Here is an 18,250-nt window from a genome sequence, read left to right on the forward strand (position 1 = left end):
ACTATCGTTACTTGTAAAGGGTGGGATTAAAAGAGTAATGGGGGTCCAGTCGGATAAAGACAGGAAACTTACCGGAGAGTTGTGGAGCCATACGGTGCGTAAAGTGTGTGTCAGTGTCGACGGGGTATGTGTGAGTGAGTGTGTCGGTCAGAGGGACGAAGCGGTGGAGGCGTCCAGGGCCGGAGCCGCCATGTTCCTCCAGCTCAGACGCTCCTCTCTCGGCTGTTTATCTTCACCAACAGCCCCCCCTCCTCCATCACCGCCACCTCCACTCATCTCATTACCACTCTGCAGAGCTCAGTGTCACTCTGCCATTCTCTCTCTCTCTCTCCCTCTCTTCACCACACACACAGAGACACACACACTACTGACAGCTCTTTTACCCAACCTAAACAAATGGAGATTTTTTTTGCATTTGTATGTTGTCAATGTAGACCTAATTTAAGTTTATTTTTAGATACTGTGCATAATAAAGAACACAACACTGCATCACATTATATATTTTAATGTGGCATTACAAATTGAAATACTGACGTAAAGCACAAGTAGGTATTCTTACTGTTCACTTTGTTTGACAAGTTTACTTCTTATTGATCAACAGAACCACTGTAAAATACCAGATGTTTTATTCTACAGGATTAATGCATTGTGGTCATTTATTACGAGTGGTCAAGTTGATGGGTTTATGTAGACAATCTACAGTGAGTGATCTGGCAGTAAAAACTCGTTGTGTATCTATTACAAGTTCCCAAACATCACATTGTTTCAGAGCTGTGGACAGGGGAACAGATGAGAGTTCGAGCACAGGTCAACGCAGAATATCTGATCAGAGGAACACTGCGTCACCATCATGACGATGATATGAGATCACATTCAGCTGTTCACATGTATTATTCATTCATTTAAAAAAAACATATCCCTAATGATGATCTCATTACTATTACAAATGCACAGTTGATTTTATTAACCAGTCAGAAAATACAACATCACATCACTGTAGTAGCCAACAATCTCTCCACCACACAATTTCTACATCTTTCTTTATCATATACAAAATATTTGTAAAGTTTTATGTTACAGTGAGTGTACAATCAAAGTTCTGCCCAATAAAAGTATTAGCGGATACTGCCACCTAGTGACTGACTGAGGAATAGCATCACTTGTAGAACAGGTGCTTCATTTTTCAAGAAAGAGACCAGATTTAATACAACTTTTTAAAAGCATACGAAAAATTAACATATCTATTAAGTGCTGCTTCTGTTTTAAATACATCGATTTTCAGAAGACATCTGTTACAGTCGACACTCTGAGAGAACACCATATTTAATATGTGTTTAAAGTCAACCAAAAAGTGCTTCCTGAGAGACGAAACTTGGGGGAAATTCGACCAAGGAAGACGGAAAAGAAGCAATATTATTCGGTGCAAACTGTGTCTACTCTTCCATTTTCCCACCAGCCAAATGCACCTGACTTACAGACACATATATACCTTAATACATGTTATTTGACACAGCAGCTCAGTCCAGGTGAGTGTGTGTTAATGGTCTGTATGCTCAGGAAACATCCAAGGCATTGAGTGTGACCTCCATCCCTGATCTATCTGCAACACATCTGTCAATCAGAGTATCTAAGGCCATTGATCAGGTTATTTTTGAATGAAAAGTTAGGATATATCATTCAGCTGAATATTACAAATATTACATTTAAAATAGTGTCTTCATGGCGCCCAAGGATATCACAGGTTACTTTTCCATTTGATGTTCTTTGAAGATTCATTCACTGAGGAAAGAAAAAGTACACTTTTGAGTGCAGAGCATCAACAACACCACACTCAATTTATACGAACCATTTACTCATTGTAATGTTCACACACCAAACTGATGCTTTAAGATGTAAGAGCTACATACCCAGGCTGATCTTGCCGTCTTTCTCCAGTTTCTTTAAGTGATGAACCAGGTTCACATTAGCCGCTTTGTGCAGGTGTTCAGGAGTGTCCTGGGCAGGAAACGGGAAGAAGAATTTCTCCAAATAAAAACATGCATTTGCTTCTGACCTCCTCAATGTACACAGACGAGTAGCTTGGTTGTTTGATCGCCTGCAGACCACAGGATTCCAGGTCCCTTCCATTGACTTATCCTGGCATTGGTGTCTCCTTTAATGTGTTTACTTTGTATTACAAAAGGAACGTTCTGATTGCATCTGCTTCCACTGTGACTTTAAAGCATGTCTATCCAGTGTGGATGCCACTAAACAAGCTCATCCAGAGCTGCAGAGAATATCACTTTGCCATATTCCACATTAACTCAAGGTGTGCTATAATGACTACAGGCTGAACAAAGTCCCAGACTGGATTGACGAGTGCAAACTAATCAGTCCAATTCATTAGGGTTAGACCAGGGGTGTTTCATTGCGGGCCACATCAGCATTATAGTTGCACTCAACGTCAAGGGCCGGTTGTAACTTTAAGACGATATGAATATATAAATACAAAATACATATAAAATAATGTATAATATTACATTACTGCCTCTGCATTGGATTATTATCGGATAGAGTAATAACTAGAGATGTCTCGATCCGATCACGTGATCGGGGATCGGAACCGATCACGTGATTTTCAAAAGATCGGAATCGGGAGAAAAAAAATCGGGGATCGGGATTGTTTTTTTGTTTTTTTTAAATACTTTTTTTTAAATGTTGTATTCAATGTTACAAAACAAAAATGACCATGTTCAAGTCTTAAAGTCATCCTGAGGCCTTAGTTTTGGTTTCAAATTACAGAACATCATGTATGTGTTGCTTCTTTGGGGCTTGTTTTCATAGACCTGCTTATTTCTCTCAAATCTGGCCACAGAGTGGGCGCAGTGTCTAATTGTAGCAGTAAGCTAACGAGTACTGATAAGCTTTATTTTGTTTTGATCCAATGCTGCACAACTGAACTGATCCAACGCTGCTGTGAAAGAAAGAAGCTATATCCATGTTGGATAGAATATCCAATTTAAATAAAAAAATAAACTTAAGGGACAACTTGAATGCTTTTTTTCTTTTTTTGTCTCTTAATGCATTGCATAAAGATCGGATCGGGAAAAATCGGTATCGGCAAATTGTCAAAATCAAATGATCGGAATCGGATCGGGAGCAAAAAAAGGTGATCGGGACATACCTAGTAATAACTTCATAATTAACTACGTCTGAAAGCAGAACTCTAGGTCAAGTAATTGCAAGTCTCTTCAGTGCGCATGTCACAAAATGAGATGCATTGTGGGACATGTAGTTTATGGGCAAAGTGCTTCTGTAATGTAACCGTATAATAAACGTATTATATTCTTTGCAAACTCTTGCGGGCCGGATGCCTTGAGTTTGACGTCCCTGGGTTAGAGACTGAAGCACTCTTTTGTGCTCCAGCTAATCCTAAACTTAAATTCAGAGTTAAATCTCAGGTCAAATACACGCTAAAGGGTCTTCAACATATAGTCTTCAGTGATTTGTTTCCCTGTTTCAAACAAGAAAAGCCTGATCTGACAGTAAAGTATTATCCGATCATATGGTATGGTATAGTTTCCGTCCCGACCTTATAGACGATCTTGACGAGCTCCGTGGAGGAGAACGATGCGCCCTCTCCCTGCTGGATGGCCTCCAGGATCTGCTGCTCTCTCTGGGCTCGGTGGCTGATGTAGTGTCTGATCTTAGAGGCAGCGTCCTGCACCACGGGGCCGTGACCTGCAGAGAGAACAGCAGGGGGTTCATTTCAACATCTGGAAGCCTCCACACAACGAAGCGTCAGACTGACTGATGACTTCTGTTGTTTATTCCAGGGACTTATTTCATTGTTGTGATTTGATGGTGAAAGATTCTGTCTTCGACTCCTTGAATTTATATTTTGAGAGTAATTCATGTCACGAGACTAAATGTTTTTTATAATGCTGTCAAAATTATCGCGTTAAAGGCGGTAATGAATTTTTTGAATTCATTGCGTTAAAATATTTAACGCATTTAACGCATGCGCATAATGGCCCGCCCCATACATCCCATCAGTGGCAGCGCCAGGGTATATGGCTGGGGTAGGCTACAGCCATACCAAGAAATGGCTTAGTCCCACCATGAAAAATGATGTTAAAGTAAGCAAAATAAAGTCTGCCAACTCGCGCGGAGTAAATTGCACAGACAGCAGTTAGTAAGATTGGTTTCAGTAGCCACTTGTCTGGAATAAATACCGGAGACTTGAAACGGTTTTGAAAACTTTTGGCACGTAGTGATCGTCTTCTCAATAGAACATCTTTGATAATGTCTTCTGGCCAATCAGAATCAAGATAACGGCGTGGTGTTGTTGCAGGAAGTCCCGACGGAGAATACTTTTGCTGTAGTACATCTCTATATACATCGATACAACATTACGTGTTGATAGAAATCAACACGTAATGAAATAAGACCCCACAGTTTGATGATTGATAGGTGTGTGGGCTGTCTTTCATTTTGACACACAGAACAATGTTATAATAAACATACTGTATGTTAAATGGATGTATCCGCCTTCTTTCATTTATCTTTCCATTCCCACAACAATATACATAAAGAAATGGCATATTTTGGACATAGTTCGTTAATCATGATTAATTCATTTTTAAGCTTTTTTTTTTTTAATCGTTTGACAGCCCTAGTTTTTTATTAACTACAGGTATTGCAATAATAATGTCGTTATCGTTACTTTTTTGCTGTTGAGTTCAGTTCATTTTTATTCTCCCACTACGGGAGATTGACTTAACAAATTCAACAACAAAACAATATATATTATTACATTTTATTTTTTAATTGGACGTTTTATTTCAACCTCTTACGTTTAAAAGTTATTTTATTTGATCTACATTCTGGCTTGAAATTCATATGTTTATATGAACGTTTGACTTTATTTGTTTGAGTAAATATATCTTATATTTTAAATGTTCTTACAAACCCAGTTTCCCCCAGAACAAATAAAGTATTCTGATTCAACTATAAAAGAAAAAGTGTCATCCCGAGTAGTAAGCAAAGTATATCATTTGCTCCGAAGACCAGAAACTCTGACCTGATGATCGAATGCCTCAAAGAAGTGACAATAAAAGACGACACTCATCCATTAGCCGTGATAAACGGGCAGTAAAAACCTAATATGACTTCATAAACAGGGCGTGTGCTCTCCCTCACCGGGGTATATGCAGTCGGCCTGGGAGAGCAGCAGGACGTTCAGAGACTTCATGTAGTCGAACAGATCCTCGAACACGGCCGTGCCCTCTCCCAGGATGCAGTCTCCAGAGAACAGAGAGCGCTCCTCCTGCAGCAGCAGAGCCATGTGGTCGTCAGAGTGACCCGGGGTGAACAGCACTCTGGGAAAAAAGACATGGAAAACTCTCTGAATGTTGTTATCTGAGCGGGACATCAGTCAAATATACAATACTGTCCTCTGTCTTCCTGGGCTTTAACCTTCCATATGTTGTTGCTTTGTAGTGGGGGGACTTCATTGGGATTTCCTGTATTTTGAGTTTTGTGTCAAACTCAAGGCCCGGGGGCCAAATCAGGCCCTTGGTGGATCTAATTTCGGCCCGCAGGATAATTTCTAATTACTGTTAGATCTGGCCCGCCGGTATATTGCACGCACACCTTCACTCCATCCTGAGGGTCTCCTCAGCTCAGAGCCTGACCCCAAACATTGATGACCTTGCCCCCAAGATGAGATGCAAAGTATCTGAGCTAGCATCACAGAGCAGCACACTGAGTTCAATGGATGTTTCCTTCTGCACTTTCTCTCTCACGACAACAGGGCATGTTTGGTTTTCTCCTTGAGGGAAATAGTTTTGTTGAAGCTGTTGTTGGCCTGTGGAGAAATGTAATCATAAGAAATGACTCTGGAAAAGCTGCAGATAGAGCCATAAGAAATGAATCAACTGATTATTTAATGTTTAATGTTGTTTTTATAGGCAATCATTTAAGCTTTGTTAGTTCCAGGTTTAATATGTGCAATAAGTTCATTTCAATAAGTTCTGCAATAAACATTGAACCAGTCCGGCCCTCGACTAGTACCCATTTTTTTATTTTGGCCCCCTGTGTATTTGAGTGAGTCTATGTTGTTGCCTAATGTTTTTATAATTGTTATGCTATGACATTTGTATTTTGTTTTTGTTTTGCTTTGTGCAGCCCTTTGAGGCATGTCTTGTGATTTGGGGCGATGGTACATTTCGATTTGATTTATGTGTCATGTTTCTAATGATTATGTATATTATAATTTGTTTTTAGGGTGACTTTGCAACATACGTTCTGCCCGCAAAATGTAAACAACATGAAAAGCAATTTTCTTTCAAATTTAAAAATATTATATTAGTATACAAAAAAAGAAAGAACGATTTACTGAATGACATATTACCCTTACAAAATATATATAAAAAATACATGAATTGATGAATAATAATAACAATAAAAAAAAAAAAAGCCATGATATCGTTTGTTTTTAAATACAAATACACGTAACACATATTATGCCGTTAATCTTGCACACTTATCTCTTCAAAATATCTTTAATTGGAGCAATGATTTTTATTAAGCGATAACCTTAGTGCATATAAATCACAGTCTGTTTTCACTTCCTGCAAAGCTACTCAAAGTCCTGCCGGTTTAAAAAACTCCTAATATAACTTGTGAACTGACTTCAGTGTGGCGCCTTCGGTCTGAACGACATCTCCGTCTTTCAGATAAGTAAAGCTTTTGTTTCCCGCTGTTTCTGTGACCTGGCTGGAGCGAGGCAGTTTGCTGACTCGGACCTCAGAACCTGCACGAGGAGAAACAGAGAAATATCTGTATCATTTATTTTTATATAACAGGGGACACGACATTCAACATTTCATGACACTGAGAAATTAATTCGCAACAAAATTTGACTTAAATGAAACAGTACCAATTAATACTTCATCCCCACTCATTTTCACAGACACACACACACACACACACACACACACACACACACACACACACACACACACACACACACACACACACACACACACACACACACACACACACACACACACACACACACACACACACACACACACACACACACACACACACACACACACACACACACACACACACACACACACACACACACACACACACACAAAGTTGTAATGATGAATAAATTCAAGATTCAAGTTTCAAGGCTTTTTTGTCATGTGCACATTAGCTACAGTGTAGATATGGCAATGAAAAACTTAAGTCACAGGCTCCTCCAACATGAATATATATATAGGACATAGAACAAATAAAAACAGATAAAATAGTGCAAGAGAATGTTTTGAGATGTGCAAGTACGTGTGAGATCAAGTGCTGACATTAAAACACACTTTTACTGTGGGAAATTACCTCTGATAGTGTCCTAAAGGCAGAGGTGGGAAGTAGTGGAGTACAAATACTTTGTTACTCTACTTAAGCACATGTTTCTGGTATCAGTACTTTACTCCACTAGTTGTGTTTCTGATGACTTTTAACTTTGACTTCTTACATTTTGAACACAAATACCTGTACTTTCTACTTCTTACATGTTGAACACAAATACCTGTACTTTCTACTTCTTACATGTTGAACACAAATACCTGTACTTTCTACTTCTTACATGTTGAACACAAATACCTGTACTTTCTACTTCTTACATGTTGAACTCAAATACCTGTACTTTCTACTTCTCACATGTTGAACACAAATACCTGTACTTTCTACTTCTTACATGTTGAACACAAATACCTGTACTTTCTACTTCTTACATGTTGAACGCAAATACCTGTACTTTCTACTTCTTACATGTTGAACCCAAATACCTGTACTTTCTACTTCTTACATGTTGAACACAAATACCTGTACTTTCTACTTCTTACATGTTGAACCCAAATACCTGTACTTTCTACTTCTTACATGTTGAACACAAATACCTGTACTTTCTACTTCTTACATGTTGAACGCAAATACCTGTACTTTCTACTTCTTACATGTTGAACTCAAATACCTGTACTTTCTACTTCTTACATGTTGAACTCAAATACCTGTACTTTCTACTTCTTACGTGTTGAACTCAAATACCTGTACTTTCTACTTCTTACATGTTGAACTCAAATACCTGTACTTTCTACTTCTTACGTGTTGAACTCAAATACCTGTACTTTCTACTTCTTACATGTTGAACACAAATACCTGTACTTTCTACTTCTTACATGTTGAACGCAAATACCTGTACTTTCTACTTCTTACATGTTGAACTCAAATACCTGTACTTTCTACTTCTTACATGTTGAACGCAAATACCTGTACTTTCTACTTCTTACATGTTGAACTCAAATACCTGTACTTTCTACTTCTTACATGTTGAACTCAAATACCTGTACTTTCTACTTCTTACATGTTGAACTCAAATACCTGTACTTTCTACTTCTTACGTGTTGAACTCAAATACCTGTACTTTCTACTTCTTACATGTTGAACCCAAATACCTGTACTTTCTACTTCTTACATGTTGAACTCAAATACCTGTACTTTTTACTTCTTACATGTTGAACACAAATACCTGTACTTTCTACTTCTTACATGTTGAACCCAAATACCTGTACTTTCTACTTCTTACATGTTGAACTCAAATACCTGTACTTTCTACTTCTCTCATTTTCCAAACAGGCTGGTTCCTTTAGTCTGAATGTGTGTTTGGTGGCGTGATCATTATTATTTAGAGTCATTGCGTGCCTATTGATTTGAACACGATCCGTGTATCCATCATTTCCTGGTCTTCTCTAAAGAAGAGGGACCAATGAAAACGTTGTCATGTTGCCGTTGGTCACCATGGAAACATTCATTAGCTAACAATTACATTATTGTTCTATTAATATAAAGGGAGGTCAGGTACTCTTTAAAACAGCTGCTAGTTATGGGTACTTTTTACTTAAGTACATTTCAAAGCCTTAGAGGTTTAGTCAGTACTTCTACCAGAATATTTTTAAACGCGAGTATCTGTACTTGTACTTGAGTAAAGGATGTGTGTACTTTTGCCCTCTCTGCCTGGAGGTCATTAAACTGAACCAAACCAACTTAACCAGAGCTGCAGGGAATATATTTGACATTATTTCCCATTTTAAGTGTCCTCACCAGTGATGTCCCGGCAGATGTCCTCCACCCCCCCGATGTGGTCGTGGTGCCAGTGAGTGACGATGATCTCCTGAATGCTGGTGTTGAACTGTTTCAGAGCGAGCTTTAGACTGCTGATGTATTCAGGAACAGCTGATTCCCCAGTGTCTATCAGCACTCTCCTGAAATACAAACACACATATATTAGAATATACTTTCCGACAAGCTTTAAAAGTGGCTTTCCAACTTCATATACACCAATGTCTTAACCATTTAAAATGTAGATGTTGTGATAATACTAATAATCGTCAGTAGTGTGGATAGACAAGTTGGTAAGGAGCAAACACAGTCTGGCAAATCCCAAAATGTTCATCACCAAACCAGGAAAAAATACATTTAAGATTTTAGAAATCTTACACTCGTCTCAAATGACGTACTTGGTACCCATGAATTGCTATATAGATATAATATCGATATATCTAGCCATGCTTTATTTCTTTCTTTCTTGTTTTCTTTGCATACAAGTTAACCCATGCATTTGTGTTTGAACTTTTTAGGTATCACGATGTTTGTATTGTGCACTAATTATGTTTATTTAAGAAGGTAATGTACACAATATTTTATGAGAATAAAACTCATGCATTGCCTCTAGACTACCTGCAAAAGAACATGTGTATTTGAAAAACAATGTAGTCTATTTATGAGAGGATAACCCAAATGATTCCCTTAAACTGTGCAGAAGAATATGTATATTTCAAAACTTAGTCTGTTATTTCCTAATCAAAACACTCCAAATTATTGCTATTTTTATATTAAATATATGCCGAAATAAGTCTTGCAATTAAGTACACATATTCAGTATTGGTCTATAAACAATGGATTTTACCCTACATGCAATAAAACACTAAATTCAGAGACATGTGAATGGACTTTGGCGTGACGTCATCTTCCATGAGCGTCAAACCAAACTGTATCGTTAATGGTTGTTTCAAAAATAAAGGTATTCTGCAAATTGAATAATACACATGAAGTGGACTGGTGTCACCTTTCCCCGGTTCCGACCAGGTAGGTGTTGGTTCCCTGCAGGGTCATCGGTCCCGGGTTGCACCCCAAAACCCGAACCACGCGCGCGGACAGCTGCTCTATCCGGGGGATCACCGTACTCATACCTGCAGATTATACTAACTCACCTGTAACATACAACAAGAAATCATATGCAGGTTAAAGTCCAACCTCGAAAACCAGGAAATATCACGGAAACTGCATGTGGTCAATGTTTACTTCCGGTGTGCGTCAGAGCTGCCTTCAGAATAAAAGTGTCTTTGATTTTGATGAGAATGATGATACTGTACAAACTTAAGCAGTATCAAATTGATAAACAAAAATATTAGTGACTTACAAATTATATATAAACAAATGATCTATCTAATTACACATCCGAAAAAATTAATCCCACCCGTTCTCCCAAAGATTAAATTATTAACATATATATACTTTTTTTTATTTTAACAAATTATAAATCTAAATGTATGTCTAAATACAATATACATTACAATTATAAATAGATTCTATCATTATTACTACAATATATATATATATCATTATATTATGCTTTTACGTTGTATGTCATATTTTATAAGACAAATTCGGGATTTAACGTTAATATTATTTTGATACTAAAAGTGGTTATATTTAGATGAAGTGTTTATACAAGAGCTTCTATTGCATGCTACATTCAATTTATATACTGTAAATTGGATTCAAGCAAACAAATGACATAGTTTCTATATTATTTTATTAAGAATTGTTGTTTTATTAGCCATTTTAAATTAATTAAAATGGAGTATATTGTGGTATAACCTTGCTGAACCTTTTCAATTAATCTTCGTTTATTCTTCTCTTCAAATTGTGATTTATTTTGTAACAGCTGCATGTTACCACGCATAACAAATTAGTGGAGGAAGGAATACATAAATGTTAGATACATATTAATTAATGGTAATCATTTTTTTTTAATCAAGTTTTAATATTGTATTATTAACCTAAATTATGTAAAGCAGCTTCTTGACCTCTCCAGCAACCAATTTAACCAATTACACAAACACAGTATATATATATATATATATATATATCATATATATATATATAAATACATCCAACTATCTAGCTGTTATTGGATGATATCTCCCTTTACGTGCTTCATTTTACAGATATGAAAATGCATTTGCATACATTACTTTACTATAAAATAAATTAACTCCCCATACAAATGCTTTCACATCACTAAATAAACACATAACTGCATTGATTTAGTGCCGTCATAAGAGCAAACCCAGCTCCAGCCAGGCTAGTAACAATTGAAGAGGCCCATGATAGGACATTTACTGAATATCTGTCACGATCATGTGAACACAGTCAGTAACACAAACTGAACACCAGGTGGCGCCATTGTCCAGTCTGATCATGGCTCATTCAACTCGTAAACTCAAAAAAATTCTGGATTATCAGCATTTCTCACACTTTCCCAGACATTTTATTACTAGATGCAAATGATAATGATCTTTTCCAATTCCTCAAAGAATCTGTCTTAACGACTGTTAGTTTTGTCAAGTGGGTGTTTTTAGCACAAACATATCATTAAAAGCTGTTTAACCACATAACACCGACAACTAAATTGCTCCTACTCTGTATCCTGACGTTTGACCTCTCTGTAGGCGGCGTTAATAAAAATGAAACATAAATATAGACATCTGACATTTTGGAGTAATATAAGGAAGGTATCTTAACCCTCCTATTGTCTTTGTTCCCCCCCTTACTTTGGTGTGTGTGTGTGTGTGTGTGTGTGTGTGTGTGTGTGTGTGTGTGTGTGTGTGTGTGTGTGTGTGTGTGTGTGTGTGTGTGTGTGTGTGTGTGTGTGTGTGTGTATGACTAAATCATCCAAAATTCAATGAAAGTGGTGATCAGCAATTGTATATGTGCAATTGTTTACTGTGAAGGATATCATGAAGCCTTAATGCAATCAAATGTAAAACAAAAAAGTTATGATTGATGAAAGAAGTAAATCGGTCTGATTAGACAACAGGAGGGTTAAAGGAGTTTTGCATTATAATGACTAACAGACCGCCTGATGAAAATGTAATCACAGTTTTCTTTAATTAGCAATTCTACTTCAGTTTACATTGATTTCAGGCTGAACTGCCTCCACTGGCTAAATGGCTCGTTCATTTTGTCTGTTTATAATTTAAAAGTGTTTAGTGGATATGTTTGAGACCAACATTGAAGATCTGGCCCTTTATGAGGTTATCTGCATTATTGAATACAAGAGATTGTGTAACGTTTTTGTTTTTTCATCGTATTGTTTTATTTAGTCATCTCTTTTTGCATATTCTTTATTTAACTTCCTATATTATATAAATATTTTCATTTATTTACTTTAGCCAGAGTAAAGATTCTCACTTTTTTAGGAAATCAAAAAATTCTCACTTTTTAAAGAAAATCCTCCTGATTTACATTTCTGAATGTGTGAGAACAGGTTTCTGCTAAATACAAAAAATGGATGAAGACATTTGTGGTCGTTTTGTCTCTTTGAGGTCTTTTAGTTTACGTTTATTCCTCATTTTGTGTCTCTTTGCAGTTTTTGTGTCTTTTTGTAGCTATTTCGGTCTATTTGTAGTCACCTCGTAGTCAGAGGCGTCTTTCTGACGGGACGGAGCAGCAGGAAGAGAGCCTGACATCCTGTCTCTCATGAACATATACTTATAAGTACACAGATATCTGAATATAAGTACACAGACTGAGGACGGAGACACCATGGAGCACCTGCTGCTGCTGAGCTCCGGTAACATATATTTATTATAAACGTCATTATTATTATTTATTATTACTAATGGTTTATTGTAGATATTAAATATGATATTGTTATCATCACAGCAGAGTCATTGCCTAAAAGATTATTATTCTACTAACAGTAAAACCAAATGAAGCTAAAATAAATATATTTGTATAAACCTGAGAAGTTAAGAGTTGATGATAACGAATTAATAATGAGACTGATCTTTTATTGGACATTTTACTTTACCTTGCTATGTTTATATACTTTTTAAATTGTATTTTACCTGTTGAATGTACTTTATTTCTTTAACTTCTTATGTCCGTATACATATGTGTATTCTGTTTTATTTAATAAAATGGTTTTATTGCACGTCCTTACTTTAACTTCATATATTTATTTATCTTTATCTATTCATCTCTTTTTGCACATTCTTTATTCATCTTCCTATATCATGTACATATTTTTTATTAATTTACTTTATAAAGCTTATCCTTACTTTACCTTATTAATTTTTTATAAATATTATTTTTATTTAGAGGTTTCCAGAAACAGCCTGCAGTTTCAGAGAGAGTGATGAAGCAACCAGGCTTTTAATCTGATTGGAACATGTAGTCATGGTGACAGGAAACCACCTGTCATCTGTCCCCAAAATAAACTTGATGCCTTTTCCTGCTCAGAAACGCTCTACAGTCACAAGTCAAGAGGTCAAGATTCATCTTTAAGATTGTCACCATGACTGCAGTTTTCAGCACATTACATATGAATAGTTCAGTCAGACACCTCACGTGATCTTATGTTTATTGGAAGCTATAGGCTCGGGCCTCATCACTCCACAGATTTACACAGAACACTGAGGGGCGGTTAGATAACTTTCCCCCGAGTCTACAGGTGGATGCCGGGGTGGTGAGCAGCGGCAACATGAACAGCAGTAGCATTAGCAACGCTGCAACAAGTCCTCCAACTCATACGACCAAATGGGCCGATTATTCAGGCCCTTATTACGACCAAATATGTCGTTTGTTCAAGCGCTTAATACGTCCTATAATTACGTGGAGCCGGGGGGCTGGACCCGTCCTATTCCAGTTTTGGAAAGTCTGCCGTGGTTCCATTCCATTTCATAGAGCTGTGAAGCTCAGGGAAACCTTGTCGCACTGCCACTCCAACATCCAATCACAGGCTTGATGACTAATCACAGGGTTTGTAAAGCAAGGTGGGTGTTGTAGTCCCAAACGATAGCTGGGGATTCTGGGTAGTGTAGTGTCTTCTGAAACTGTAGTGTCTTAACTCCGAAAAAACTATTTGTTTCTCTGAATCGAAGGTTAAAAACACAAAAGCATTGTACAACATTTAAACCAATCAATATTGTGTAATTAACAAGGATAAACTGATATGTTTTAGTGGATGAGTAATGCAGATATCACTGTGTAATCATTTGACAGTGAGGGGAATATTCGGTTTTATTATGAAAACTTAGAGACCGGAAAAACAGTTTTCACCCACGCTAACTTTACATGGAAGCTGCCGCACATACACGTTATCCTGGAGAGACCTCAAATCATCTTCGTAATATCTATCAAACTATAGATCCTACATATCGACTGGACGTGGATTCTAAGAGTACAATATACACTTCTCGCCAGAAATCGAATCAAAAAGCATTTTAATGGCCAAACTATTCCACAATTTAGGATTTTCCAGAGAGGGTTATTTGTGAATAAACATCCCTCCGGAGCGTTTGCAATGAACGGGCCGGGAGCATGTTGTTTCTTACACGACCACTAGAGCACCTCTAGTGGTCGTGTAAGAAACAACATACACTTTAAAACGTGTCTCTGGGTCGTAATAAGCGCATGAACAATCGGCCTATATGGTAGTTTTTAGTAGGAGGACAGGCTGCAACAGTAGCATTAGCAGCAGTAGCATTAGCAGCATTAGCATTAGCGAGGCAGATCTGGCAGCTTAAATAGAGTGGCAGGTTTAGGAGAATGTGTTTGGTGTGGTTGTAAGAGAGAGGAGGCACGTCACGTGTACTGTAAATGTATCATTTGTTCTCCAGCTCTTCCATTTATTATTAATATGCACAAGTTATACATCTGCTGTATCGTGTTTAAATATCTGCTGCATCGTGTTTAAATATCTGCTGCATCATGTTTAAATATCTGCTTCATCGTGTTTAAATATCTGCTCCATCATGTTTAAATATCTGCTGCCTCATGTTCAGAGAGTCCTAAAGGGTCTGTATCCTGACGTTTAATCTCCTGACTCTCTCCTCAGGACTCCAGGCTGAAGGAACTCTCGACCAAACAGGTAAACAGAGAACAGAGAATCACTGAAGCAGAACCAGTTTTAGTCTCAACGCTTCTTAAACATCTTTAGATATTATTCTCTTGGCTAACCGTGCTATTTTGACCAACCTGACCAGCCAACCTACAAAGGAAAAACAGCAGTAAATAAAAGTAGATAAACAGCCTATTTTAAATGTTATATTTGACATGAAAGTTGGAGAGATATTTGATGATTTAAAATATGTTTTGAATTTGATATTTCCACTGTATCTTTAAAACACAAAGTGCATGTTTGAGCATGTTGGGTACGGAGAAATGTCAAAGGTGGGACAGAAAATGTCCTCCAATTCTTAAAGACTCATAAATATGTTTCTGTAATAAGGTCTCATGTTGGTCCACAGGAAGGGGCGGGACTTCCCCTCTCTGTGAACTCTCTTCTTTTACTGATGACTCTCCTGTTTCTGTTCAGAGTCTCTCAGGCTGGTGGGAGGATCCAGTCGCTGTGAAGGAGAATTGGAGCTGAGACATGAGGGAGAATGGAGACCAGTGGCTGATCCTTATCCGCTCTGGACCCTGAAGACAGCAGGTCTTGTCTGCAGAGATCTCGATTGTGGCTCTGCTGTTTCTGTAGGAGGGAGACAGAAGTCCTCAAAGAGACCTGTGTGGAGGAGGAAACTTCGCTGTTTTCATTCTGGATCTGCTCTGAAGAGGTGTGGAAAACAACTTTCCTCGAGTCGTAACATGCATCTCACCTGCTCAGGTAGGCCAGGCCATCAGTCCCATCATGCATCTCACCTGCTCAGGTAGGCCATCAGTCCCATCATCACAGTACTGCTCACACACATGCAGCAGCTGGAGTATCAGCCGTCCCCTGCAGGACCTGATGACCGGCTGCTCAGTACTTCAGGATTCAGGGAACATGTATTGTCTTTCTGCTCCTCAAGGTTTCACAGCCTAATGCAGCTGTAGCCCAGTGGCTGCATCTGCTGCAGCTGCTGAATGCACCAACATGTCTCTCTGTGTTCTCTTCTCTGCAGACTCTGTCCGGCTGGTGATTGGGACCAGCCTGTGCTCAGGCAGACTGGAGGTGAACTCTGACCCGTCTAACCCGTCCTGTTCCTCGGTGTGTGAAGCTGACTTTGACCAGCAGGATGCTCAGGTGGCCTGCAGGCAGCTCGGCTGTGGGGCTCCTTCAGTCCTCCAGGGGGCGCTCTATGGAGAAGGGGAGGCTCCAATGGGGACCAAAGAGTTCCAGTGTGGAGGCCATGAGTCTGCTCTCCTGAACTGTAGCTCAGCCTCAGAGAGAAAAACCTGCTCACCTGGCAGAGCTGTTGGCCTCACCTGCTCAGGTAGAGAGGAGCTGTGATTGGTTCATTCTGTTCTGACAGAGGGGAAGCCCCGCCCCTTCCTGTGTCCCCATGGGAACTTATTTCGGAAACGTGCGGCAGCGAGAGACAAAAAGTTTATAGCTTTTAAGTTGTTCCATGAATTACACATCTGAGGTTTGTCCGTGTTAAAGATCCTCTTCCAGTGACGTAGGTCACACTCTGTGCTTCTTTTAGGGTGGAGTTAAACTGCTCATGAACTACATCTCTCGTCTCCAACCATCTACTTCTCCCACACGCCTGCTAGCTATCGTTAGCTCGGTAGCTGTGTTCCACACACCTGTAAAGTGATCTCACCTGATGAGTTTCATCCAGCCCGCCGGGAAGAGAGAGAACGTAGAGAGAGTTCATGGTGAAGAGATCAGGCATCGTAGCTTCAGAGAGGAAGTCTGTCAGGTACACATCCTCTGGGTTGCTAGCCTGTTCCACTCTTCGTTTTCTGATTGCCAGGAAGGATTCTTGCCTAACTTCTGAAGGAAGTGACTCGGAAGACATGTGCTACCAAGCAAGCATCCTTGCTATTGAGAAACGGCCACTGTTCACAGAAAGTGAGAGGGAGGGTCATGATCGGGTTTTGTCCCACATGGCTCTAAACAGCTCAATAGGCACACACTGTAGACACTGATTAGAAGAACACAGACTAAAACAGCAATGTACAGACAAATCAGATGATTAAACATGATCTTCAAATATATTTTATATATATATATTTTTTTTTGCATTTTGTTGTAATCATTATTTTTAATACTTTCTGCTGACACTAGGTGGGGCTGTGCCTGCCCCTAATGACCAGTCGCCACTGCGGAGGACACCAAAAAAGTCCTAGAAAAGACAAATTAAACTTAACTAATGTGCATTTAAAAAAAGAGGAATAGTTTTGGCGCAAACTAAAAGGTACCATGGGGTACAGGAATCTGTTTTGGTTTCAAGACCCTGGTTCACGGAGGACTCCAAAAAAGTCCTAGAAAGACAAGCCAAATGTACAGGTACCATGGTGTCAGATTAGAATTTTCCAAAGGGGGGTTCGTTTAGCATGAAACACTTGAAATAACTAAAGGACACGTTAAACAAGAAAGTAGAAAGAAAGGGAGGTGACTATTTCTGCTAAAAAGTTAGCAATGATTGAGGGTCAGACCTAAACATTTCAGAAGTACTGTAACCTTAATTCATGTATCATTGCTTTTAAATTAAAGTGTTTTTAAATGTCAATTAATAATATGTTTCTTAATGCTCTTAATGTGTTTCATTTTTGTAAAGCACTTTGAATTGCCTTGTGTTGAAATGTGCTATATAAACAAACTTGCCTTGCCTTACCTCTGTGCTGTCATGTCTCTGCAGGCCACAAGGGGGCAGCGCAGACAGGAGGATATGAAGCTGGAGGAAGTTAACCTGGCTCTCATGTCTCTGCAGGCCACCAGGGGGCAGCGCAGACAGGAGGATATGGAGCTGGAGGAAGTTAACCTGGCTCTCATGTCTCTGCAGGCCACCAGGGGGCAGCGCAGACAGGAGGATATGGAGCTGGAGGAAGTAAAACTGGCTGTCCCTGCAGAGGAAGAGTAGCAGCTCCTTCCGACACAGACATATAATATATCATATCCCATAAACATAAACAAATG

The 18,250-nt window shown here is 38.7% G+C and overlaps 1 protein-coding gene across 1 annotated transcript; it reads right to left on the minus strand.

Moving 5' to 3' along the window:
• Positions 1-489: 489 nt before the first annotated feature.
• On the minus strand, positions 490-14,124 carry lactb2 (lactamase, beta 2). The gene is made up of 8 exons (XM_079650540.1): positions 14,014-14,124; positions 10,178-10,322; positions 9,154-9,314; positions 6,676-6,796; positions 5,182-5,360; positions 3,572-3,720; positions 1,908-1,995; positions 490-1,779 (listed from the first exon to the last, which is right to left on the minus strand). Exons 2-8 carry the CDS (start codon positions 10,297-10,299, stop codon positions 1,736-1,738), a joined length of 864 nt encoding a protein of 287 aa, XP_079506666.1. The 5' UTR covers positions 10,300-10,322; positions 14,014-14,124; the 3' UTR covers positions 490-1,735.
• Positions 14,125-18,250: the final 4,126 nt, after the last annotated feature.

Source organism: Notothenia rossii (assembly GCF_949606895.1).
Source record: "Notothenia rossii genome assembly, chromosome: 9".
Classification (NCBI taxonomy): domain Eukaryota; kingdom Metazoa; phylum Chordata; class Actinopteri; order Perciformes; family Nototheniidae; genus Notothenia; species Notothenia rossii.

Bases quoted from the DNA above. Each gene is read 5' to 3' on its own strand.
- lactb2 (XM_079650540.1), bottom strand. From the start codon at position 10,299: ATGAGTACGGTGATCCCCCGGATAGAGCAGCTGTCCGCGCGCGTGGTT. The intron at 9,315-10,177 runs GTGACACCAGTC...TTTGTATTTCAG, and splicing joins CTGGTCGGAACCGGGGAAAG to GAGAGTGCTGATAGACACTG. The intron at 1,996-3,571 runs GTCGGGACGGAA...TTTCCTGCCCAG, and splicing joins TCGTCAAGATCGTCTATAAG to GACACTCCTGAACACCTGCA.